The sequence below is a fragment of the Eubalaena glacialis genome, chromosome 7 (genome assembly GCF_028564815.1).
Source record: "Eubalaena glacialis isolate mEubGla1 chromosome 7, mEubGla1.1.hap2.+ XY, whole genome shotgun sequence".
NCBI lineage: Eukaryota > Metazoa > Chordata > Mammalia > Artiodactyla > Balaenidae > Eubalaena > Eubalaena glacialis.
Genome location: NC_083722.1, coordinates 71,822,000 through 71,845,571, shown reverse-complemented (window position 1 = coordinate 71,845,571; position 23,572 = coordinate 71,822,000). Strand labels below are relative to the sequence as shown.

Below are 23,572 nucleotides of genomic sequence, written 5' to 3'. Positions count from 1 at the left end.
GTGGCTCATTTTTACAGGCATCCCCGCGACTGAAATTGCATAGCAGCCAGCTCCTTTGTCCAACCCACACCCACTTCATCTGTAGTCCCCCTCCCCCCAAATCTAGGTCTGGTGAATGAGGCCCTGCCTTGAGGAACCGTTATAGAGAATTAAGGCTCCTCAGCTAGTTCCCAGACTGCCCATCCTCACCAGCTCCAGGCCAGGTACCACACCAAGAAGGGCAGGAGTGTCAGAAAGCACCCGCCTTTTAGAGCCGACGTAAAATTGGAAGGTCCCTAGCAAGGACAGTCTCCTCAGATGTACCCTCACCCCTCTGGCCTGGGCAGCGTTCTGGCTGGACACAGTCTGGCGTGAGGATCTGAGAGCGCGACCCTGCACTCTCAGGCAGGAGACTTCGTGGGCAGGGGCACGCAGAGCGCCGAGGCCGTCGCCGAGCCCATGGCGTCCCCGGGCGGCCCCCGCAGCCTCCTGGTCTGGCTCCTCCTCCTTCAGCGCTGGCTCAGGGAGGCCCCCGGCGGGCAGGTCAGCGACTCCCTCGCCCACTTCACCCCTCTCGGGAGGTGGCCTCGAGGACCCCACGGCGGACCAGCCAAGCCCTGGAGGGGGTCAGGGAGCCCCTGGGAGCCCCGGGTCCCCTGGGGCTCCGGGAGCCCCCAAGTTGGTGGAGTTTAGGTCAGGTGACTCTTCGCATTGGCCTTCTGGAGGGGCAGGCTGAGGCGCCAGGATGGGAGCCAGTGCTCCCTGGGAGTTTGAGGGGATCGGGGTCTGAATTAGTGCAGCCCTGCTGTGGAGCCTGAGGGAGACGCGCTTCGTCTATGAGTCCATGGCCTGCGGACTTGGAAGCGCTGCCCTGGAGCCTAGGAGGACATGGCCTTCTCGGCTGTCTGAGGGGCTCCCGGGAGACAGGGCCTGTTTTTTTGAGGTTCTCCTTGCTACCCTGTCCTCACCCCATCGTGTAGCCAAGTGTTCCTGAAAATCGTGGGAGGAAATCAGAGCGAAAGAAGGGAAGTGGCCCTCGCAGGTGAGCTTGAGGGTCAGTGGCAGACGTGTGCGGAGGTTCCCTCATCACAGCTCAGTGGGTGCTGACTGCAGCCCACTGTATTTTAAGGTGAGTAATGACAAGTTGAGATGTGAGAGTTCTGGAGTCAGTCCTGCCCTTCTCAGATACCCACTAGTTTCTGCTGCCCTGCAAGTTGATAAAAACCCAACCCAAACCAAAGCACACACAATAAAAATGGGAGGGATTCTGCACTGGTAGTCTTGTTACTAGGAATACCAGTTTGGTGAACAAAACCAATTGTTTGGGCGAGCCAACCAATTTTGAGAGTCATTAGGAGGGTTTTTTGCTGATAGGGTCGTAGCGAGAGTGGTGAGAGAGGTTGGGGCCAGATTGGGAAACAGCTGATATGTGTGGAAAGACACAAGGGATGCTTCCCAGGGTCTCTATGAGGGACATGTCCTCTTCCCACAGCTGTTACCGCTACAGTGTCATGATGGGAGATCGGAGTGTCTATGGTGAAATCTCAGGGTTGGTGGTTCTGATCAGCCGAGTCGTTGTTCACCTTCAGTTCTCAACACGTGGAACCTTTAAATATGACCTTGCTCTTCTCCGGCTCTTCTACCCTGTAAATTTCACTGGGGTCATCCAGCCTATATGCATCCCTGAGAAGACTTTCCAGGTGGAAGCTGGGACCAGGTGCTGGGTGACTGGATGGGGCAAGCAACAAGAATTCGGTGAGACTGTGAGGCAGGAAGTAACCTTGGGCAGAGGGAGGCAGCCTTATCCCTGGAGTAGACAACAACACTAAAGGGAGGGGTAGGGAAGCACACCACCTGGCAGGTGGGTTAGGGGGCAGCCAGGCTAATGGTTCCCAATTGGCTTGAGCCCAGAAATTGGTTGAGGTCTTTTGTTGCCACACAAATATTTGATGGCAGCCGTTTAAGCAAGGCACCAGTCCTGGGAACTAGAGCTGCTCAGGAGAAGAAGAAATACATGGGTGAAATCTCCTGCAGATTTGTGGGGAACTGTGCCTGGCTGGTTTGGGGGCATTTTTAGGTTCCCTGGGGACAGAGCCAGATGCTCTGGAGTTCTCTCCAGGGTGGATTTCTGCTCAGGGGGTCATGAGCTGTCTGCCAGGCAGAGCTGTCCCTCGCTGGAAGTACCTGTCTTGGTGCCCAGGGACTTTCCTGTCCTTGGGAGTGTTGGCAGAGCCCGAGGACCCCAGTTGGTGAGGCTATAGGGCCTCCTATCTCTGGGAGGAGGCTGGATTGTTCCTTTGGGCAGTACCTGTCTGAGAGTCTGTGATTCTGCTTTAAAGTAAAGACACTTTGCTGATGCACCGGACACCTTTCATTATTACTGTTGATGCGCAGAGTGACAGATGCTTGGTTATCATTTCTCAGGCTGGTAAGGCCTCGCCTCTTCCCGTCCTGATCTGTTCTTCCTTCTCTTGTCCTGGTTTTGGTTCCTACCTTCTCTTCTCCCCATGTCAACTTTGGGCTTCAGTTTCCTCCGTTGTCAAATGGGGACAACATCCTCTGTGCTGCCTTCTTCAAGGGGGATTCAAGGTGTTTGGGGGCTTACTGTCCACCTGTGCAGATCTACCCACTGCTGAATTTCTTTGCTTGTAGGTGGCCCATTTGTCTCAGTCTTTCTCCGGGAGATGGACCAATGTATCATCTACTATGAAGAATGTAATGGGATGGTCCAGAAGGCTATGCCAACAGATAAGGATGTAGTACTGGAAGGAATGATCTGTGGCTATAATAGTATAGGAAAGGATTCTTGTCAGGTAAGTTCATGGGTCTCTTGCCACCTCCACATTGAGGTTGTTGCCTCAAAGTTTTCATTCCCCAGTGGCAGGGCCTGGGTTATTTGCCACCTCCTCTTTCAGCCTTTACTACGGAGATTCAGGGGAGAACCCCTCAAGACCCCACTGAGCTGGCCTGGCCTGTTCCTTCAATAGGGAGCAGCCCTTGCATCCTGGGCATGCTGCCAGGGTGTGGTGAAGTTGGGGGTGGTAATGATAATAATGTAAGTACGTATAATTGAGTTCCTTCTATGGCGACTTACTGTGCCAGTGTGAGCATTCACCCACATTAGCTCAGTTACCCAGCTCACAACCCTGCAACATAATTATACATATTATACAGATGTGGTCCCTAAAAGACGTAAGTTCAAGGTCCCCCTGGGAGTGCCTTGGCCCACAGTCTCCCCTTTGCACCAAGCAGCCTCTCTGAGCAGGGGGCATCTGAGCCAGGTCTTAGAGGATGAGTATTTGGAGTCTTGGAAAGAGGAGAACATCACTGTTGGGAGAGGGAACAACAAGTACAGAGGCTAAGAGTTCTGAAGAATGTGTCATGTTTAGGGAATGTGTTTCAGGTCTGGAGCAATGAGGTGGCAAATATGGCCAGAGAAGGTGACTGGAATCAGAATATGTGTGGCCTGCAACGCTGTGCTATGTTTCTCGTTCCTGTCCATGCAGGACTTAGGCGAGGAGTTTGTTTTCACCATGTAGGCAATGGTGTTGACCCCAAGCAGGACCTGGGCTGGTGGGGCGGGTGAAGGGGTTGTGTTTGAGGTTGTGTCATCAGTTCTTGGTGACTGACTGCATGTGAGGGTGCGGGTGAGGGAGGGCTTGAGGAGGACTCTGAGTTTTTTTTTTTTTTTTTTTTAATATTTATTTATTATTTATTTTTGGCTGCATTGGGTCTTCGTTGCTGCATGCGGGCTTTCTCTAGTTGCGGCGAGCAGGGGCTACTCTTTGTTGAGGTGCGCGGGCTTCTCATTGCGGTGGCTTCTCTTGTTGCGGAGCACGGACTCTAGAGCGCAGGCTCAGTAGTTGTGGTGCACGGGCTTAGTTGCTCCGTGGCATGTGGGATCTTCCCGGACCAGGGCTCGAACCCATGTCCCCTGCATTAGCAGGCTGATTCTTAACCACTGTGCCACCAGGGAAGCCCGACTCTGAGTTTCTGACTGAGCTGGTAGATGGGGGGCCACCAGAGCAGTTTTAGCAAAGGATGTGCAGTGTTTGCGTGAGCTGGGGTGACTATGTGGGATGTCTGAGAGTGTAGCTTAGAATATGGAGGGAGCTGGTTATATGGTCAGGAGCTCTAGAGAAACTTTAGGCTAGGTGTAAGGATTTAGGAGGCTCCGTGCAAAGGTGGTATTCAAAGTGTTTAACAACCACTGTGGTATAGGAAATGACCAGTCATAATATCCTCAGAGGCTACTAAATTTTTCCAATTGACTCTTCAGTTCTCAGTTCTCAAAATCAAGAAATCTGGGCCTGGGAGATGTCTGGGGAAGGCCCACAGGTGCCTGTCTTTCAGCGCCTTGCAGTGCAATCAGCCTGCCCTGAAGTGGGTGCTCTTCCATTCCTGTGGTTTGTTTCTTTCTCTTTTTCCAGGGAGATTCTGTCAATATAATACCACATGGGTCCAGATAGGGATTGTGAGCTGGGGTGTCAGCTGTGGTCGTAAAGTTTCACCTGGAGTTTATACAGATACTGCCTTCTACACTAAGTGGCTAGTTGCAGTGGTGAACCAGGCTACCTCTTTGTATCCAGTGGTGCTCCTCATCCTACTGGTGTGTCTGGTGTTGCCTCTGGGCATCCTGGCGACCCTGTGATCACCCTGGCCCACACCCCCTCCTGTTTCTGAGTCTCACACTAGCCCTGCCTCTGACCTCCCACTTCTACTCAATGCCCTTTCCTCAATTTCTTTTGGGATCCACTGACCCTGTGGAGATCCACATGACAGAGAGTGGCAGCAGGAAAGGAACCCTGGAAGTTTCCTGGCCTGGTGCTCCAGGAACCTGCGTCATCCACACCTACACCTTGGCTGTGCTCTGCCTGCCGGGAAGAAGTGGGTGAAACCACCCCAGCTGGATGGCCAGCGACCTGCCAGGTGACGCTTTATGATGCTTCATCCACATCTTGGAGGACATCTAGCAAAGAAGGGACATCATCACCGGTGAAACAGCGTTAGACCTGACACTTTTATCAAACCAGTCCGCTTGATGATTGTTGGGAGAGAGTGAGGAGGCATCACCATGTCCACATCTGACTCAGTTGTCTGAGTTGGGAGAAGGTCCCCTGCTGCCCGGTGCGGATGCATCTGAGTGTTCAGCCTCTGCCACACAAGCCCTCCTGGGGCAACTCAGTCTTGGAACCCCCTTCCCAGTGCTCCAGCGGCCACATCCAGGCTCACCCCAAGTTGTGTTGAGGCGTCAAGGAGTGCAGAGATTTCTGATGTCAACTGAATAAATGTTTGAAGAGTCGTGTGTGTGTTCTGCATCTCTGCTGGTCTGGGATCACTGAAGAGAACTTACATTTAGCTTAGGAAAGTGTTTGTGATACTTTTTAAACCCTGGAGTGATGTGATGTGATGTGAGTTGACAGATGACTTTAGCAGTTGGGTTCTGCTGCTGTGTTCCTCATAGCCATTAGCATTTCTGCAGGGAACTTTGTGGATGAGTTTGCTAGCCAATGCATCTGGGAAGGAGGAAGTGAGAGAGACTGGAAGCAAGAGAGGGGTCAGGGCATTGGGCCCAAACATCAAGCCCTTTTTCTGTGTGTTTCTGCCGCTCCCCTTCTCGGTAAATAGTCTTGAGCACCAGACTGCCTTGGCCAGGCTATGGAGAACGGCACTGAGACTCAGGGAGGGGACAGGTTGGGGTGCTTACTGTGTCTGTGCTGGCTCATTTCCTTCATTACCATATGGTCCCAGATTAGCTCTCTGTCATGATGCAGAGCACTTCACTTTTCCTTGATTTCTTTCGTGAAAGTTTGAGGTTGCCTTCTTTTAGGAGAGGATTAGTGCATTTTGCATATGGGAAGAGGTGCAAGTGAATAGTTAGGTGAATAAAAAAGTGGACTGGGGTAAAGCTTGATAATCCTCTCTTGTGGCACCTTTCATCCCTTTCCTTCTGGGCATATAGTGGATCAGAATAAAGAGTACATTTCCAACCTTCCCATGTATCTACGTTTGGCAATAAGTTCTGGCCAATAAAGTATAAACAGAAATGTTGGGTATGAATTTTGGAAAATATCCTTAAAAGGAGAACAAGCCCTTCATCACTTTCTTCTTTCCTGGCTAGAATGTATACATGGTGGTTGGAGCTTGAGCACCTATCTTGGGACATGAGGAACATGTTAAGGGTATGGAACAGAAATTCAGAAGGAACTTGACTCCTTGGAATTTATAGGGCTGCCATCACAGCTCTTTATGCAAGAGAGAAATAAACTTCTCTTTTAATTAAGCCACCATCATCTTCAGTCTCACTTGCTCACAGAAAAACCTCAATCTAACTAATTCAGTTGATATTATCTGGAGCTTTATTTCTGGATTGTTAGGAATATAAGTTTTTAAAGTCATTTCTTATTTAGACTAAATTCTTCTTTATTCCTACTTTGCTGTATGCCATTGCTTCCTTCTCTATTCATATTTAAAAATTGGTAAGGTTAAAAGTTTATGTTGATGAATGAATGTATTATCTCAATGCATTTCTATATTATTTTCTTTATTGAGGTATAATTTATTCATAGTACAATGCACACATTGCACTGTACAATTTTATGAGTTTTAACAAATGTATACCCATGCTAACATCACCCAAATCACGATAGAGAACATTTCCATCAATCCAGGATGTTCCCTTATATTCCCTTCTATCATCCGCTCCCAGAGGTAACCTTTGTTCTGTTTACTGTCAGATTAGATTTGCAGGTTATTGCATCTCACATTAATGGAATCATACAGTAAGTGTTCTTTTGGTTCTACCTTCCGCATAGGTAGGGGAAGTTTTTGTCTTCTTTTTTCTTCCAGTTTTATTGAGATATAATTGACATATAGCACTGTATAAGTTTAAGGGATACAGCATAATGATCTGACATATATACATCATGAAATGATTACCACAGTAAGTTTAGTGAACATCCATCATCTCATATAGACACAAAATTAAAGAAATAGCAAAATAGTTTTCTTTGTGAGAACTCTTACGATTAGCTCTCAACAACTTTCATATATAGCATACAACAGTGTTAATTATATGTATCATGTTGTACATCACATCCCTAGTACTTATTTATCTTTTTTCAAAAATTTATTTATTTTATTCATTTATTTATTTATTTTGGCTGTGTTGGGTCTTCGTTGCTGCGCGCGGGCTTTCTCTAGTTGTGGCGAGCGGGGGCTCCTCTTCGTTGAGGTATGCAGGCTTCTCATTGCGGTGGCTTCTCTTGTGGAGCATGGGCTCTAGGCACGTGAGCTTCAGTAGTTGTGGCATGCGGGTTCAGTAGTTGTGGCTTGTGGGCTCTAGAGTGCAGGCTCAGTAGTTGTGGCACATGGGCTTAGTTGCTCCATGGCATGTGGGATCTTCCCGGACCAGGGCTCGAACCGGTGTCCCCTGCATTGGCAGGTGGATTCTTAACCACTGTGCCACCAGGGAAGCTCACTTATTTATCTTATAACTGGAAGTTTGTACCTTTTGACTGCCTTCATCGAATTCCACGTATTGTTTTTGAGATTTATCCATGTTGTCATGTGTATCATCAGTTCATTCCTTTTTATTGCAGAATAGTTACCCATTATGTGAATTTTCCACAGTTTGTTTATTCTCCTGTTGATGGACATTTGGGTGGTTTCTAGTTTGGGGTTATTATGAATAAAGCTGCTGATAAACATTCTAGTACAGGACTTATTGTGCCTATATGCTTTTGCTTCTATTGGGAATAAACCTAGGAGTGGAACTGCTGGTTCATAGAATAGATGTATGGTTAACTTTATTAGAAATTTCCAAAGTTTTCCAAATTAGTTGTACCATTTTATACTCCTACTAGCAATAAATGAGTCTTCCACTTGATCCACGTCCTCATCGGTAGTTGATGAGGATTCCCAGTTCTAATAGGTATGAAATGGTATCTCACTGAGGTTTTAATTTTGCATTTCCCTGTAACTAATGGTATTGAGCACCTTTTCATATACTAATGCTCATATGTATATCTTCTTTTGTGAATCGTCTTTTCAATTCTTTTGTTCATTTTAAATCAAGATGCTTGTCTTTTTATTGCTGGGTTGTAAGTAGTCTTCATGTACTCTGGTTAGAGTCCTAAGTCTGTGACGTGCTTTTTTCACTTTTTAACTTGAGGTTGCAAAATTTTTTCTTCTATTTTTTCTCCTATGAGCCTTATAATTTTAGCTTTTACATTTAGGTCTATGGCCTACAGATTTTGGGGCACAGAGTGAGATAGGTAACAAGGTGTAATTTTCTCTATCTTTAATGTTTATCCAGTTCCAGTACCATTTGTTGAAAATACATTTATTTTCACATTGATTTGCATTGGTACTTTGGTAAAAATTAATTGGCAGTATATATGTGCATCTATTTCTGGACTCTATTCAGTTCTTTATCTATTTGTATATTCTTATGTCAACTTCACAGTGTCCTAGTTACTATAGCTGTGTAGTCAGTCTTGAAATTTGGTAGTGTTATACCTCCAAATTTGTTCATGTTTTTCAAGCTGGAGCTTTTTTTGTAAAAATTGACAAGCTGATTCTAAAATATATATGGAAAAGCAAAGGACCTAGAATAACTGAAATAAAGAACTACTGGATGTCAAGATTTAGTATAAAGGTATAGCAATCAAGACAGTGTGGTATTGGCATAAGGGCAGACATATAGATCAGTGGAACAAGATAGAGTCCAGAAATAGATCCACATGTATATGGCCAGTTGATTTTAACAAAGGTGCCAAGATAATTCAACTGGAGATAGGATAGTCTTTTTAGTAAATGATGCTGGAACAATGGGACATTCCTATACAAAAATAAAATAAAATAAAATAAAGTGACTCAATCCTTACCTTGCATTATGTAGAAAAAATAACTCAAAATGGATTATAGAACTAAATGTAAAAAACTTAAACGAAAAATCTTTGTGACCCTTGAGTAGGCAAAGATTCTTTATATAGGATGCAAAAAGCATGAACCATACAAGAAAAAAAAAAGATTGGATTTTATCAAAATGAAAATCTTCTGTTCTTTGAAAGACACTGTTAAGAAAATGAAAATAAAAGCCACAGACTGGAAGAAAGTAGCAACAATGGCTACTCAAAGACTTATATATGAATGTTCATAGCATCTTTATTCATAATAGCTTGAATCTGGAAACAACTCAAATGTCTGTCAGCAGATAAATGATAGCCACTGAAATACTACTTGGCAATTTAAAAGAATAAACTGCTGTTATACACAGGAACATGAATGAATTCAAAAACATTATGTTGAGTGAAAGAAGCCAGACCTGAAAGAGTACAATAAAGTGAAAAGACAAATCATGATTGTGAAATGATATTTGAAACACACATTACCAACAAAGGATTAGTATACATAAAAAAACTGAACAAAAAATACTTTAAAAGCAGCTCAAATGTAAAATTGAGTAGATGTTATGAACAAACATTTTATAGAAAGAAGGCACAAATGATAAGTAAAGATATGAAAATATACTCAACTTCAGGGAAATGCAAATTAAAACCATAACAAGATATAATTTTGTGCCCATCATGTGGAAAAAGCTAATAACTGTGGGAATAACTGTTGAGAAGAATGGGGATAATAGAGTCAAACTGATAGTGGGAGTGTAATTTGGTAAAACTACTTTGAAAATTGGCATTATAAACTAAAAAATACAAAATGAACATATTTACACATGAATCGTTGACATCGAAGGTCAACTCAGAAGACACAGGTAATTCAAAAGACACACATTGAAACAGAGGACTCATAATCAAAAGTGAAAATATACCATGAGTATATATAGAAAACCAGTTGTTCTACTTTTTTGAAAGACTGGAATTGTTAAGAGTTAGCATTTCTCTCATCTACACTCTTACCCCTCCTGTATCTAACATTCTCAGCAGGTATTTAATAGTTTCTCCTTTCAGATCAGAATTCTTGATCACTTTAAAGGCCCAATGAGGTACCTCTCTCAATTTAGACTGGTAAGCAATCTTCCCAGTTAGAAGAACAATTTAGGACTTTCTTAATGCTGGTGGGGAACTGTCCCTCTCCACACATTAGTCCTTTGTGACTTCTTTGATGCAGGCGCTGTGTCTTCATTCAATGGCCTTTAAGATTCCTCCCATAGGTCAACAACAGTATGAGCTTTAAAAGCTGTCTTAACTTTTCAGACACTTTTTACCTCCCTGCAGGTTTCCAGTTGAAAAGCAGAGAGAATTTTCAACTCAAACTACCAAGCACTTATGTCTTAAGTAGCCAGAGTGGTAATGAGAAGGAAAGGACGAAGACTCCCAAACTCTCCAACCTTTTTCCTTACCTACATTTCTAAGTGACTGCCTCTCTAAGAAGTCAGGATTCCCAGAGCAAGCAAGATAGGAAGAGAAGGGAGTCACCAAGGAGTCAGATTCCAGCTCCATTACCAGATATTTTAGGAATTTGTCAAAACCTGGGCTAACTCCAGGCTTTGAATTAAGCATTTTTTTAAAAAAACAAAAAACTGAGGTGAACGTTTCAGGACACCAAGAGACCTAGAGATCAGTCTAAGCTTTCTGTTATCTGTTTAAAAAAAGAAACTCAAAGTTATATTGTAGGGCAATGAAGGAATATCCAGTGTGGAATTTGATTTCCCATTATAAACAACTAGAAAACTAGATGGAGTAAAAGAAATGATTTTTCAGACATCAGGACAATAGGCAGCATAGCACAGTGATCCTGGAGAGAAGGAAACAAGTGAGACAGACCCTGTAACTGTCCTGGATTCCTAAGCAGAGGCAATTTTCAGATGGCACAGGGAGAGAAACCCAAACAGAACATGATGATATCACGAAGTTAAGGAGACAAGAGATTGGAGTTCCGGAAGGCTAGGTATCTGGAGTTTGCAGGTCAGAATACTGTAGAGAAGTGTTGGTAAACTATGGTTTGTGGGCCAGTTCCAGACATAGCCTGTTTTTGTACTGACCTAAGAATGATTTACACACTTTTAAGGAGTTTTAAAAAAAGAATATGTGGCAGAGTCCATGTGTGACCTGCAAAGCCTAAAATATTTACTATCTGTCTCTTTACAGAGAAAGTTTGCCAATCCCTGCTGGGTAGGATGGAGATATGCAGAGAAAGAACTCCAGAAACCTGCAGAACAATCCCCTTTAGTCTTTGGCTGAATACTGATCTGTACACACGTAGGTTAAATTTCCAGGAGGCTAGGCAAAAGAACAAAGAACATCTGCCAGGGAACTATAAGGTGAACCAGCCTCAGAGCCCACAAGGCACTAGGAAACATTCCAGTTTCATCCATCCAGAGGGGAGGGACTTCACTGTCTACTCAGGTTATCAGTAGAGACCCTGCAAGGCTCACACCTTAGTATTAAGGCTGAGGTAACCCTAGAGTAAAGGCACACTTAACAGAAGACAGCTGGGTTATCATTCTCTTCCAAAATTTATTGTTCTGGTTGAAGTATATGAAAAAACCCAGTCTCACATAGATATACAGCTGGAAAAGGGAGGAGTATTTTAATAAACTTTTCAAGTAATTGAGGATTTTAAAAAATCATTTTATAATACACCAAAACTTGACAAGTGGTAGTTTTTTGCAATGTGGAATATAAAACTTTTTGAACTTTTTGTACTTATTACATTAAAATCCATTGGTCTACCTTTCACTCCAAATGGATCTTTTGAAGCTATGCATAATTTTGTAAATCATTGAAAAATATTGGTTCACTTAGTTATGCAGAGTTTCCAAATGTTGACACATTTCATTACACAATATCAAAAAATCACATTCACTCATATTACCACTACTGTTGTCAGAAAAGTATTTAATTATTGGAAAGCTGTTGAGCTCATGGTAGCAAATATAAATTTTCCAAAATTCAAATTTTCACCTCTAAGCTCAAATTTTATCATTGCAGCAAGTACCGTCAGTTGTTTTCTTTAAAGTTGCAGACTCTAACTTTATTTTTGAGAATATGTCTGCCAAATATGCGTCTAAATAATAGCAGTTTATTAGTTACTCTTTTTAAGTAAAAATGATGTCCCATGATAAAAGCAGCTAATTCAGCTAACAACTCAAACAATTGTACAGCTTGCTTGAGTTAACATCCTACTTCTTTATACAGCAGTAGTGCTTTGTGCATAATTGTCATTTCATTACACAAAATCTTAAATGTGGATTAAAGTGTCAATACTTAATAAAATTAATAATTTTTACTTCTCCATCAAGGACATTTGAAAAGTGAATCTGGACTGATTGATTCCAGGAGTGGGATGTCACCCTTGTCATTATGCTACAATATGTAAGACTCTGTCTGGCTGGAAGACTCACTCTATGTGTCTTCCTCTCCTTGCTAGCTTTGAAGAAGCAAGCTGCCATGAGTCCTACAGCCAAAGGAAACGAATTCAGGCAACAACTGATTGAGCTTGGAAGCAAACTCTTCTCTAGTCGAGTCTCCTGGTGGATGAGAACCCAGCCCTGGCTGACACCTTGATTGCAGCCTTACAGAAGACCCAGGTAAGCTGTACCTGGACTCCTGGCCCACAGGAACTGTGAAATAATAAACGTCTGTTTTTTTTAAGCCACTGAATTTGTGATTATTTGTTACAAAGCAGAGAAAACTAATACAGAGGCCATTCCCATATGTGATAAAGCCTCTAGCTTCTGTATAATGAAGTTCATGATAGTTCCGGTGGGTCTTTTAATCATGTACCTACTTTGCACCTTCCTGACCAAAAAGCAGGTCCCTATGTCTAAGGTGATGTTACTCAGGATTCCATGATGGTAAGTCAGACCTTCCATGAGTCCACTGATAGTGGTGTCAGCAAAGGCATTATAGGCAGGCAGTGCTAGCTATATATAGAATATATATGTGTATATATAACCCCTGAATGGGGTTCTAGTGCAACAGTAGTCTACTTTAAGCTGGCACCAAGATTTTGACCCCATCTGTGAACCAGGCCCAGGTTTTTTCTTCTTTCATCCATTGGTCATAGGATACACCCTATCAGGCTATGGATGTGAACTGATGGAGAATTGTTTCAGTTCAATACAAATAAGTGACATGGGGGTCTAGGCCTTTTCTCTGCACAACTTACTTATGTCCTCAAGACTGCCATGATCCAATCCCAAATGTATCACTTCCAGTGAGTCATGAATTGCTTTTTCCAGCTGAGTTTACGACTTAGTGAATTTGGCTAAATTTCCATCTTATGATAGGAGGTGCTGGTCTCTTAGTCATTTAATGTCCCATGGTCTGGCATTTAGTTTCTTTTTAGGATTCAGTAGTGTGCCAGGAGCTGCTTTTCAAAGGTTATACAGTTTCTTTGCAGCAGAGAGTATGGTCGTGCTCCAGAACTGTAGGGATCTATACTGTGACTAATTAGGACAGAGCAGACTCCTTACAGCATTTTAATTCACCACAGCAAACTCTAGCACCATAGGATTTGCCAGGTCATACAGACCAAGTGACACGGCTGCTTATATCGCAGTCTGACTTTGCCTCTTGACGGAGGAACTGCAAAACATTGTGGCCACTTTTATGTATGTCATCTAGGTTAGTCTCCTTTTCTCAAGATTAAAAAATTTTATCACATTCTTTTTGCGATGCAAGGTAATATATTCACAGGTTCCAGGGATCAGAATGTGGATTTCTTTGGGAAGCCATTATTCTGTCTACTACAAGGTTGTTTCCAAATGTTGGCTATCATGAATTTAGCCACTGTAAACATTTGTAAAAGTATCTGTGTGTGTGTGTGTGTTTGTGCGTGTGTGAGTGTGTACATAAATCTTTATTTCTCTGGGATAAATGCCCAGGAGTACAATTACTGAGTCATATAGTAATTGTATGTTTTGTTTTATAAGAAACTGTTGATCCGTTTTCCAAAGTGGCTGTAATATTTTATATTCCTACCGCGGTGTATGAGTGATCCAATATCTCTGCATCCGTGTCAGTATTGGTGTTGTCATTATTTTTAAATTTTAGCTAGTCTGTTAGATGTGTGGTGATATTTCACTGTGGTTTTAATTTGCATTCCACTAATGGCTCTTTTCACGTGGATGTTGATTTTTAAAAAGATATCGGTATCATTTCTAACTCAGTGGTTAGTAACGTTCAGCGCAACATTTATATTGAGGAATTTAAATCTTTACTGCCAACAAGAAGGGGAGGGAAACGCCGGTAAAGGCCTGATGCAGCCCGACAGGGAGTTCGGGGTACATCTCTGTGCGGCGGTGGCGCGGCTGCCGCTCTCTGTGGCAGCGACCTAGGCCAGGGGACGCTGAGCGCCTGGGAGGCACACCGTTAATGAGTCCACGCAGAGCTGGGAAGAGAAAGGAGTCGCCTGAGTCACGACTCCGAGGCCCCGCCCGGCCCAGGCCCTGAACCTCAGATGACCCCACAGGCGCGCGGGACCGGTTTCCCCCGCCCAGCCCTGTTTCCCGCCAACAGGAGGGCAAGCGCGGAGCCGCCGTGAGGGGGCGCCGCAGAGCGCGGAGGCGACCAGAAGTGCCATGGCGTCCCCGTGCGTCGTCCGCAGCGGCGGCGGATTCCTGGGCCTCCTGGTCTGGCTCCTGGTCCTTCAACCTCGGCTCTGTGAGGCCCGGGCGGGCAGGGAGGGGGCGCAGGGCCGGTCGGCGCTGACCTCAGGCTCTCCACCCACCTCGGGGGGCGGCCGCGAGGACGCCAGGGCACGCCCGTGGAAGCTGCCTCCTCGAGGGCTTCCGGGAACTTCGGGGGCCTCGGAATCCCGTATGACTGCCGTAGCCCCCGATTTGGTGGCGTTTACCCTAGGTGACTCTGATTCCTACAAGGCTCTGACACCTACCCATACACCAGCACCAGGAGGGACCAAACGACCACAGCTCTTTCCTTCAGGTGATGTTTCCGGGCCAAGCCCTGCGGCAGAGAACCGGCCTGGTCTGAGGGGCGTGGGCCCCTGCCCTGGGGGAGGAGGCTCTCAGGGGGGACACGAGTTTTCCCTGGGGGGGTCTGAGTGGACCCAACCCTGTCCTTGAGATCTGAGAGGACATGACCATTCTCTGAGGAGTCTTAGGGGATACAGACCTGCCCTGGGGGTCAGAGGGGACATGGCATTGCTCTGAGGGTTCTGAGACTTCTGAGGATTATCTGGCTCTGGTCGTGGTGGCGTCAGCGGCTTTACTTTCAGTCCTCTCCCTTCATTGACCTGCTGTAGTGTGTGGCCATCGGACTTCAAGGGTAGTTGGCGGAAGGCCGGCCCCAGAGAGGAAGTGGCCTTGGCAAGTCAGCCTGCAGATCAATGATAAACACATATGTGGAGGCTCCCTCATTGCCAGTTGGTGGGTGCTGACCGCGGCCCACTGCATATTTGGGTGAGTTTTCGGGGTTCCAGGCTTGGGCTCCTGGTCAGGCTGTGTGACCTGGAGCCAGTCCTGACCTCTTCCTGAGCTTCCTCTTCCTCATCTGAAAAAGGGGGTCACAGTCCCTGACTATAGCTCTTCAGGCTACAGTCAGAAGTAGATGATGTTAGGGCCCTTGGTAGCCTGGAAAGTCAAAATGCAAAATCAAGTTCAAAACTACTTTTTTTTAACCCTGTGCTGATTAGCCTTCGAGCCAAGTGGCAAGAAGCGGGGAGAGATGCAAGTTGGGAAACAGTTTGTGGGCAAAAACTTGCAAGAGGGAATATTTAAGGGGAATAGATGTAGCTGACCAATTTGGCTAGCTCAGTGGTCTCAAACTTTAATGAGCATGGGAACACCCGCAGAGCTTGTTAAAACAATAATTGCCTGTCCCCAACCCCAGAGTTTCTGATTCAGTAGGTCAGGAGTGGGACCTGAGAATTTGCATCTCTGACAAGTTCCCAGGTGATGTTGATGCTGCTCATCTGGGGACCAAACGTTGAGAATCACTGGATAGAGTGGCCAGGGGTCCAGGAAGGGATGTGGTCGGGAGGGAGGGAGGTGACTGATAAGTGGCTTTCGAGATAGGACCAGGCTGGGAAGAACCTAGAAGATGTGGAAGGGGAGTGTAGAGCCTCGAAGATCTCTCTGCAGCCATGTGGAATACACAGTGAAGATGGGAGACATACACTTGATGCATACCTCCAGAATGGCAATCAAGGTCCCAGTCCGAGACATCGTTATCCACAAATATTTTAATCCTGTTGGAACAGTGGAAAATGACATTGCCCTTGCGCTGCTTGCCTTCCCTGTGAATTTCTCCTCGAACATCCAACCTGTGTGCCTCCCTGAAAAGGCTTTCATGGTCCAAGCTGGTACAGAGTGCTGGGTGACTGGCTGGGGAAAACTAGATGAAAGAGGTGAGACTGTGAAGCAAGATGGCAGCAAACTCGGGCCAGGGAAGGGGCTGCCTGGTGCCCTGGTGTTGGCCTACAAGCTAAAGGGAGAGACAGGGAGGCAATTTTCTAGCAAGTGGGTAAGGGAGGAGGGTGGAGAAGATGCTGGTGGGAGTAATTTGATGGTTTTACAAATTTTTATTAGTATGTCAGGACCTGGGGGCTTGAGTGACAAGCAAAGTGGGTTCTCTCTAGGGTGGATTTAAACTCAGGAGGTGTTGATCTGTCTGCTAATCTGAGCTGTCCCAAACTGAAAGTACCTGCCTTAGGGGTTAGGGAGCTTCCTGTGAGTGAGAAGAGGTCAGAGAGCTCCTCTGGATGAAACTGTGGGGCCTCCTATCCCTGGGGCGAGACTGGATTTGGTACCTTTGGGGCATTATGTGTCTGAGAATCTGATCCCGCTCTAAACTAAAGATACTTTTCTGATGTACAGGACACCTGTCACTATTACTAATGATACTCGGAGTGACAGACACTTGGTTTTGACTTCTCAGGTTGCCTCTTCCTGTCCTGATCTGTTCTTCTTTACCTATCTTGGTTTTGATTCTTACCACTTCCTCTCACCATGTCAACTCTGGGCCTCATTTCCTCTGGTGTCAAATGGGGACAATATCCACTACCCTAAGAGGGCATCTGTATGTGAACACACTGTATTGAGACCCAGAGTGGGTACCAGGGGCTCCTGTCTTGTCCCACTAGGCAGATCCACCTACTCCTAAATTGTCTCTACAGAACCATCACAAGCATCTACACTACTGCTTCAGGAGGCTGAGCTAAGCATTCTTCGCTATGAGAGATGTAATGAGGTGCTCAAAGAAAAGATGGAAAGTCAATTTGACATGGTCAAGAAGGGGGCTATCTGTGGTACCAGCCCCACAGGAAAGGATGCCTGCCAGGTCAGTTCATGGGCCCTTTGTTGCCTATGCATTTTAGTTGTCCTCCCAGATGTTCCTCATCCACAGGCAGTAGGACCTATGTTATCTGGCAACACCTCCATTCACCTGTCTTCAAGTTAAGAGGATTAAAGGGGACAAGCCACCAAGGCTCTGCCAGGCTGGCCTGACCTGATCCTTCAGTAGAGAGTATCTGATGCTGCCTAGAGGGAAACAGGGGAGGAGGGGAGATTCAGGCATGAAATACCAATAATACAAGTCAAGTGACAGGAAATGTATACAAGTAAGGACTTTATTCATTATTAATATCTCAGAGTACATACATTTTCTTTGAGAATATTCAGTTTTTTGTATACAATTTATTGATGACATATACAAATTTTGTTTGTAAAATTTTTTTAACTCTCACATCTCAGATTCATGGAAACCTAGGGCTGGTGGAGCCTGGGGAGCCCCATGCATGCCAATTTCCCAGCGTCTTGCAGTGCAATGAGCCTGTTATGATGTTGATCCTCTTCCATCACTGTGTTTGTTTCTTTCTCTTTCTCTAGGGAGATTCTGGGGGTCCCCTGGTCTGTCAACTTAATGACTCATGGGTCCAGGTGGGGATAGTGAGCTGGGGCATTGGCTGTGGTCGCAGAGGGTATCCAGGAGTTTTTACAGAAGTGAGTTTCTACAAGGATTGGGTCGTTGCTAAAATGAGTCAGGCTTCTCATATAGACTCAGCAGGCTACTTCAGCCTAACGCTGTGTCTGGTGCTGCCTCTGGGCATCCTGCCGACCCCGTGATCACCCTGGCCCCCACCCCCTCCTGTTTCTGAGTCTCACACTAGCCCTGCCTCTGACCTCCCACTTCTACTCAATGCCCTTTCCTCAATTTTGTTTGGGATCCACTGACCCTGTGGAGATCCACATGACAGAGAGTGGCAGCAAGAAAGGAACCCTGGACGTTTCCCGGCCTGGTGCTCCAGGAACCTGCGTCATCCACACCTACACCTTGGCTGTGCTCTGCCTGCCGGGAAGAAGTGGGTGAAACCACCCCAGCTGGATGGCCAGCGACCTGCCAGGTGATGCTTCATGATGCTTCATCCACATCTTGGAGAACATCTAGCAAAGAAGGGACATCATCACCGGTGAAACAGCGTTAGACCTGACACTTTATCAAACCAGTCCGCTTGGTGATTGTTGGGAGAGAGTGAGGAGGCATCACCATGTCCACATCTGACTCAGTTGTCTGGGTTGGGAGAAGGTCCCCGGCTCCCCAGTGCAGATCCATCTGTGAATGTCCAGCCTCTGCCACACAAGCCCTCCTGGGGCAACTCAGTCTAGGAACCCCTTTCTCAGTACTCCAGTGGCCACATCCAGGCTCACCCCATGTTGTGTTGAGGCATTAAGGAGTGTGGAGATTTCAGATGTCAACTGAATAAATGCTTGGAGAGTCTCTTGTGTGTTCTGAAGCTCTGCTCTTCTGGTGGTTGTGGGGCTGCACATAACATACTCTAGAGAACTAGTTTCCCACTTAGCTGAGAGAGTTTGCATGGATTCCATTACTGCAGAAAGTGTGAGATGAGGAGCCTGACTACCTGGATAGAAGTCTGATGGATGTCTTAGGCAGTGGGTCCAGCGGCCTGTGCTTTTCTTGTAGGTGTCAGCATCGCTATAACTGGGGGCATTGCAGTTGAGTCTGGCAGCCTCTGTAGACAAGAACAGGGGAGCAAGAGGGCAGAGACTGGGGCATGGCCCACTCGCACAGCCTCGTACCTCTCGTGCTGCCCCGTAACAGGAATGCCTGGAGGAGACCCCATGGGCTTGGTGTCAAGACACTTTGAGCCCAAAGAACTGAGGTCCCACAGGGGAGGGTAGGAGGAAGGGCCTGGCTCTGTGTGTGTGTGTGTGTGTGTGTGTGTGTGTGTGTGTGTGTAGCTTCTTGGTCCCTATCAGTAGACCTAGTGTCCCATAGTCACCAGGACTGGCTGCTGATCTTCCCCCAGCCTCTGCCTCCTGCCCACCCATCCTTCCCTGGTCAGTGTTCAGGCTTCCAGATATCAGTGGACCTCAGAGAGCCATGTGTGATAGTCCCACCTGCTGCCTGAGGGAGGCTGGGGCAGGCACTCTGCTTTTCACACCCCAGCTGGTTATAGTTAATCCTAGTAAAGTCTAGTACCGTCCTTTTACAGAAATGCACAGTTGGGCAGACTTGGAGGCCGGAGTTTGGCTACATACCACTCTCACGTGCAGCTTTCTTTCAGAACAAGCTACCTTGTTCTTTTCTGTGATGTTCTCTTGCTGAGAATGTCAGTATGGCTTCTCATTTCCCTTTCTCTTCCTCCTCACTGACCAAGACTCAGTATCAGCATTGAGTCCTCCCCAGAGCATCTCCTGTGGCCTACCCTGGCCTGTGTAATGTGCTTTCTTCTGGGCCCCCCTGACTCTGTTGGTCCTGGGCTGCTTCCTGTCTCTTGTTTCCACTGGGTGACATTTTGTACTCAAGGTTAAGAGACTCTGTGTCATCATTCTCTACCTTCCCCCTTCCAGCTCCAGGTTTGGGATAGAGCAAGATTTCAGGAAATATTTGGTGAATGAGTGAATGAATGGAAAAGTGAATACTCACATCTCCTCTGTCACCTTACTCCTTTCTCTCAGGGCCCTCTCAGCTCATTGCTCTGTCCCCCTTTTACTTTCCAGGTTGACTTGTCAAGGAGGGAAAATCCCACCTGGGAAGCAAGTGTTACAGCCCCTGCTGTAGGAGAAGTCCCAAGCCTTGGGAAGTTCATGGTCCTAGCCTGGGTGCACTTTGGTGTGCTGATATTTGAATGTGCTTTTTGTGTTGGGGGAAAGGATTTGAGTTCAAGCAGCTTAGATATTGAGAATTAGCCTCTGGCTCCCAGAAAAGTCAGGCATGGCCTCTCAGAAACCAGAACAGCAACCTCCAACTGAATGGTAGCCATTTTTATCCTTTCCGGCAAATATTTATGGAGTACTTTTTGTGAATGAGGCATTGGGCTGTGGCCACAAAGATGTGGAGCTCAGGTGGGAGGGAAGAAGTGGTCATTAGGATGACCCTTTGGTGAGGGGCTTGGTGGCTGGGTAGAACCACCCTCTGAAAGAGCTAGGTAACACAGGGAGAGGAGGAGGTTGAGAGGCAGGCAGTGCGTTCTAGTAAAAATATTGGACTTCAAAGGACAAGGACACAAAACCCAACAAAAAACGCTGGGGGTTTCAAGTCATAAGGAGTAGTGAGGCATACCGATGTGAGTTTCTAATGCCCAAATTGTGGTTTGAAATATGATTTTCCACCCAAAGAAACCAGGGCTTCTTGGAGAAATGGCTTGAGAAATGTCCAGGTGTGGGCCAGGAAATGTATAAATTCAGCCTGAAATTTCCTGTCACACCAGATGGTGAGGAAGTTCTCCAAATGACTAGGATCATGTCAAAAGGACTCAGGAGCTGATTGGTACAGGTACCCTGTAGTGAAGTGTGGCATTTCTGCTAAATCCCACTTGCAGAAAAATCACACCTATTCCCCAGCATCTGTGAATACTGACTCACAGCTGCCTCGCTCGCAAAAACTCAGCTGCAGAAACAGATTCACTCAAGATGACACCCCTTCACAGGGAGTAGCCCATAGTAAATGACTGGCAAGCAGGGATAGGAAGGCCCAGCCTCTTTGCCTCCTTTGGGGCAACTTGGAAGGGCTTCTTTAGGATCAGCTGAGACCGCAGTTGCAACTGCATGGCAGCTCAGCTTCTCCCATTGCCAAGTTCTGCCTCACATGCTCCCTGCCAGGTGTGAATCCTCCCAAGAGCACTCCTCAACCCTTGCATACAGGTCTCTCTCAGAGTCTGTTTCCAGGGAACCAATCTATGACACTTGGCCTGGCCAAGGTTAAGACAATCTGACTTTCAGTAAGTGTTTGTTACCTATTGCTGTGTGACAAACCACCCTAAGACCTGGTGGCCAAAATCACCAGGGTTTCTTGTGGTTGATGTGTTCTATGAAGTAGCTCTGAGCACTGATTAGCTGGCACCGAACAGTTGCTTCTCAGGGAAATGCAGGATTAGACTCCTGGGAACCTCTGATCACAACATTTTCATCAAGTGATCAATATGGAACCTTATTTTATGTTTCTTTTTAGTTAAAAACACCTTATTTAATGTACTCTGTTGATTCAGTATCATTGAACTCATGGCCAACAGCAGTGTAATTCATGCCTGATGAAGCAGACCTAACCCATCTGTTTTCTCTGCAATGTGCATCCCAGGCTGGAGTCCTCAGGAGCGCTAGACAGCACTCCAGCAATATGCGTGGGGACTTTTTAAGCAGTGAAATCACCAACAAAAAGCACAGAAGTGCAAAAATATGGCACTGAATAGACTGGGAATAGGACATCTGTTTACAATATGAGAGCTGAAACGAGAAGGCACAGCAACATCTTCTCTGACCTCAGCTGAGAACATTGCTTGCGTTGTTTCTACCGAGAAATGTCCTGTCGTTTTTATCTTTCTCCTCTTACTTTTTCGTTGGTTTTGAGCAATTTGATTACCTTATACTTTGGTCTCATTTTCTTCATATTTCTTTGTTTGGTGTTCATTGAGCTTATTGGGTCTCTGGAGTTACAGTTTTTATCAAATTTGGAAAATATTTGCCATTATTTCTTTAAATATTTTTGTCCCTTCTGCCCTGCAACACTTTGGAAGTCCAGTGACACATATATTAGGCCCCAGCTCACAATGCTCTGTTTCTTTATGCTCTCTTACCTGTATTTCATTTTGGATTTTTTTAAAAAAAAATTGTCATGTCTTTGAGTTCCCTAATCACTTCTTCTAAATGTTTATTATAGTGTTAATCCCATCATCAGTGTATGTTTCTCATCTCACACATGGTAGTTTTCGTATCTAGAGTTTGATTGGGGTCCTTTTACATCTTCAGTATGTCTACGTAATGTTTGAGTGTGTATGTATGACTACAGTTCTAATGGCTGTTTTACTATTCTTGCCTGTGCATTTAACATTTGTGTCAGTTCTGGGTTAATTGTGATTGATTGATTATTCCCTTTATGGGTTGTATTTTCATGCTTCTTGAATGGTTGTTATTAGTGATTAGATACCATACATTGTGACCTTTACCTGATGTTTGATATTTTCCTAGAAATATTCTTGGGCTTTATTTTGGGATGCAGTTAAATTACTTGGAAACTGATATTCTCAGGTCTTGTTTTTATATTTCTTGGCAGGACTGGAGTGATGCTCAGTCTAGGGACTACTATTCCCTGTCACTGAGGCAAGACCTTCCCTAATACACTATGGAGTGCTCTGTGAATCTTGAGTTTTTCCAGTCTGGCTGATGGGAACAGGCACTATTCCTGGTCCCCTGTGGCCACCAGGCTATGTTACTCTAATCCTTTCAAGAGGTTGTTTCTCTGGCTTCAGGTATCTTCTTCTTCTTCTTCTTCTTTTTTTTTAACATCTTTATTGGAGTATAATTGCTTTACAATGTTGTGTTAGTTTCTGCTGTATAACAAAGTGAACCAGCTATATGTATACATATATCCCCATATCCCCTCCCTCTTGCGTCTCCCTCCCACCCTCCCTATCCCACCCCTCTAGGTGGTCTCAAAGCACCGAGCTGATCTCCCTGTGCTATGCAGCTGCTTCCCACTAGCTATCTATTTTACATTTGGTAGTGTATATATGTCAGTGCTACTCTCTCACTTTGTCCCAGCTTACCCTTCCCCCTCCCGGTGTCCTCAAGTCCATTCTCTACATCTGCGTCTTTATTCCTGTCCTGCCCCTAGGTCCATCAAAACCATTTTTTTTTTTTTTAGATTCCATATATATATGTGTTAGCATACGGCATTTGTTTTTCTCTTTCTGACTTACTTCACTCTATGACAGACTCTAGGTCCATCCACCTCACTACAAATAACTCAATTTCCTTTCTTTTTATGGCTGAGTAATATTCCATTGTATATATGTGCCCCATCTTCTTTATCCATTCGTCTGTCGATGGACCCTTAGGTTGCTTCCATGTCCTGGCTATTGTAAACAGTGCTGCAGTGAACATTGTGGTACATGTCTCTTTTTGAATTATGACTTTCTCAAGGTATATGCCCAGTAGTGGGATTGCTGGGTCGTATGGTAGTTCTATTTTTATTTTTTTAAGGAACCTCCATACTGTTCTCCATAGTGGCTGTATCAATTTACATTCCCGCCAACAGTGCAAGAGGGTTCCCTTTTCTCCACACCCTCTCCAGCATTTATTGTTTATAGATTTTTTGATGATGGCCATTCTGACTGGTGTGAGGTGATACCTCACTGTGTTTTGTTTTTT

General features: G+C 45.4%; 1 protein-coding gene and 1 long non-coding RNA gene across 3 annotated transcripts in view; both read left to right on the top strand.

The window, feature by feature from the left end:
* Positions 1-17,154, top strand: part of LOC133094671 (uncharacterized) — a 28,959-nt gene extending 11,805 nt beyond the window's left edge. The window contains exons 3-4 of one of the 2 annotated variants that reach the window (XR_009701487.1): positions 12,373-12,532; positions 17,083-17,154. This is a non-coding gene — a long non-coding RNA (uncharacterized LOC133094671). Of the gene's footprint in view, positions 1-12,372; positions 12,576-17,082 lie in introns of those variants that run through there. The other variant, XR_009701486.1, reaches the window with a different exon arrangement.
* LOC133094670 (putative serine protease 42) lies at positions 439-5,271 on the top strand. Its single transcript, XM_061195323.1, is given in 9 exon segments — positions 439-522; positions 572-672; positions 948-999; positions 1,001-1,044; positions 1,046-1,108; positions 1,472-1,734; positions 2,632-2,792; positions 3,896-3,915; positions 4,414-5,271. Coding segments are annotated over 9 exon segments (1,005 nt in total). The 3' UTR covers positions 4,631-5,271.
* Positions 17,155-23,572: the final 6,418 nt, after the last annotated feature.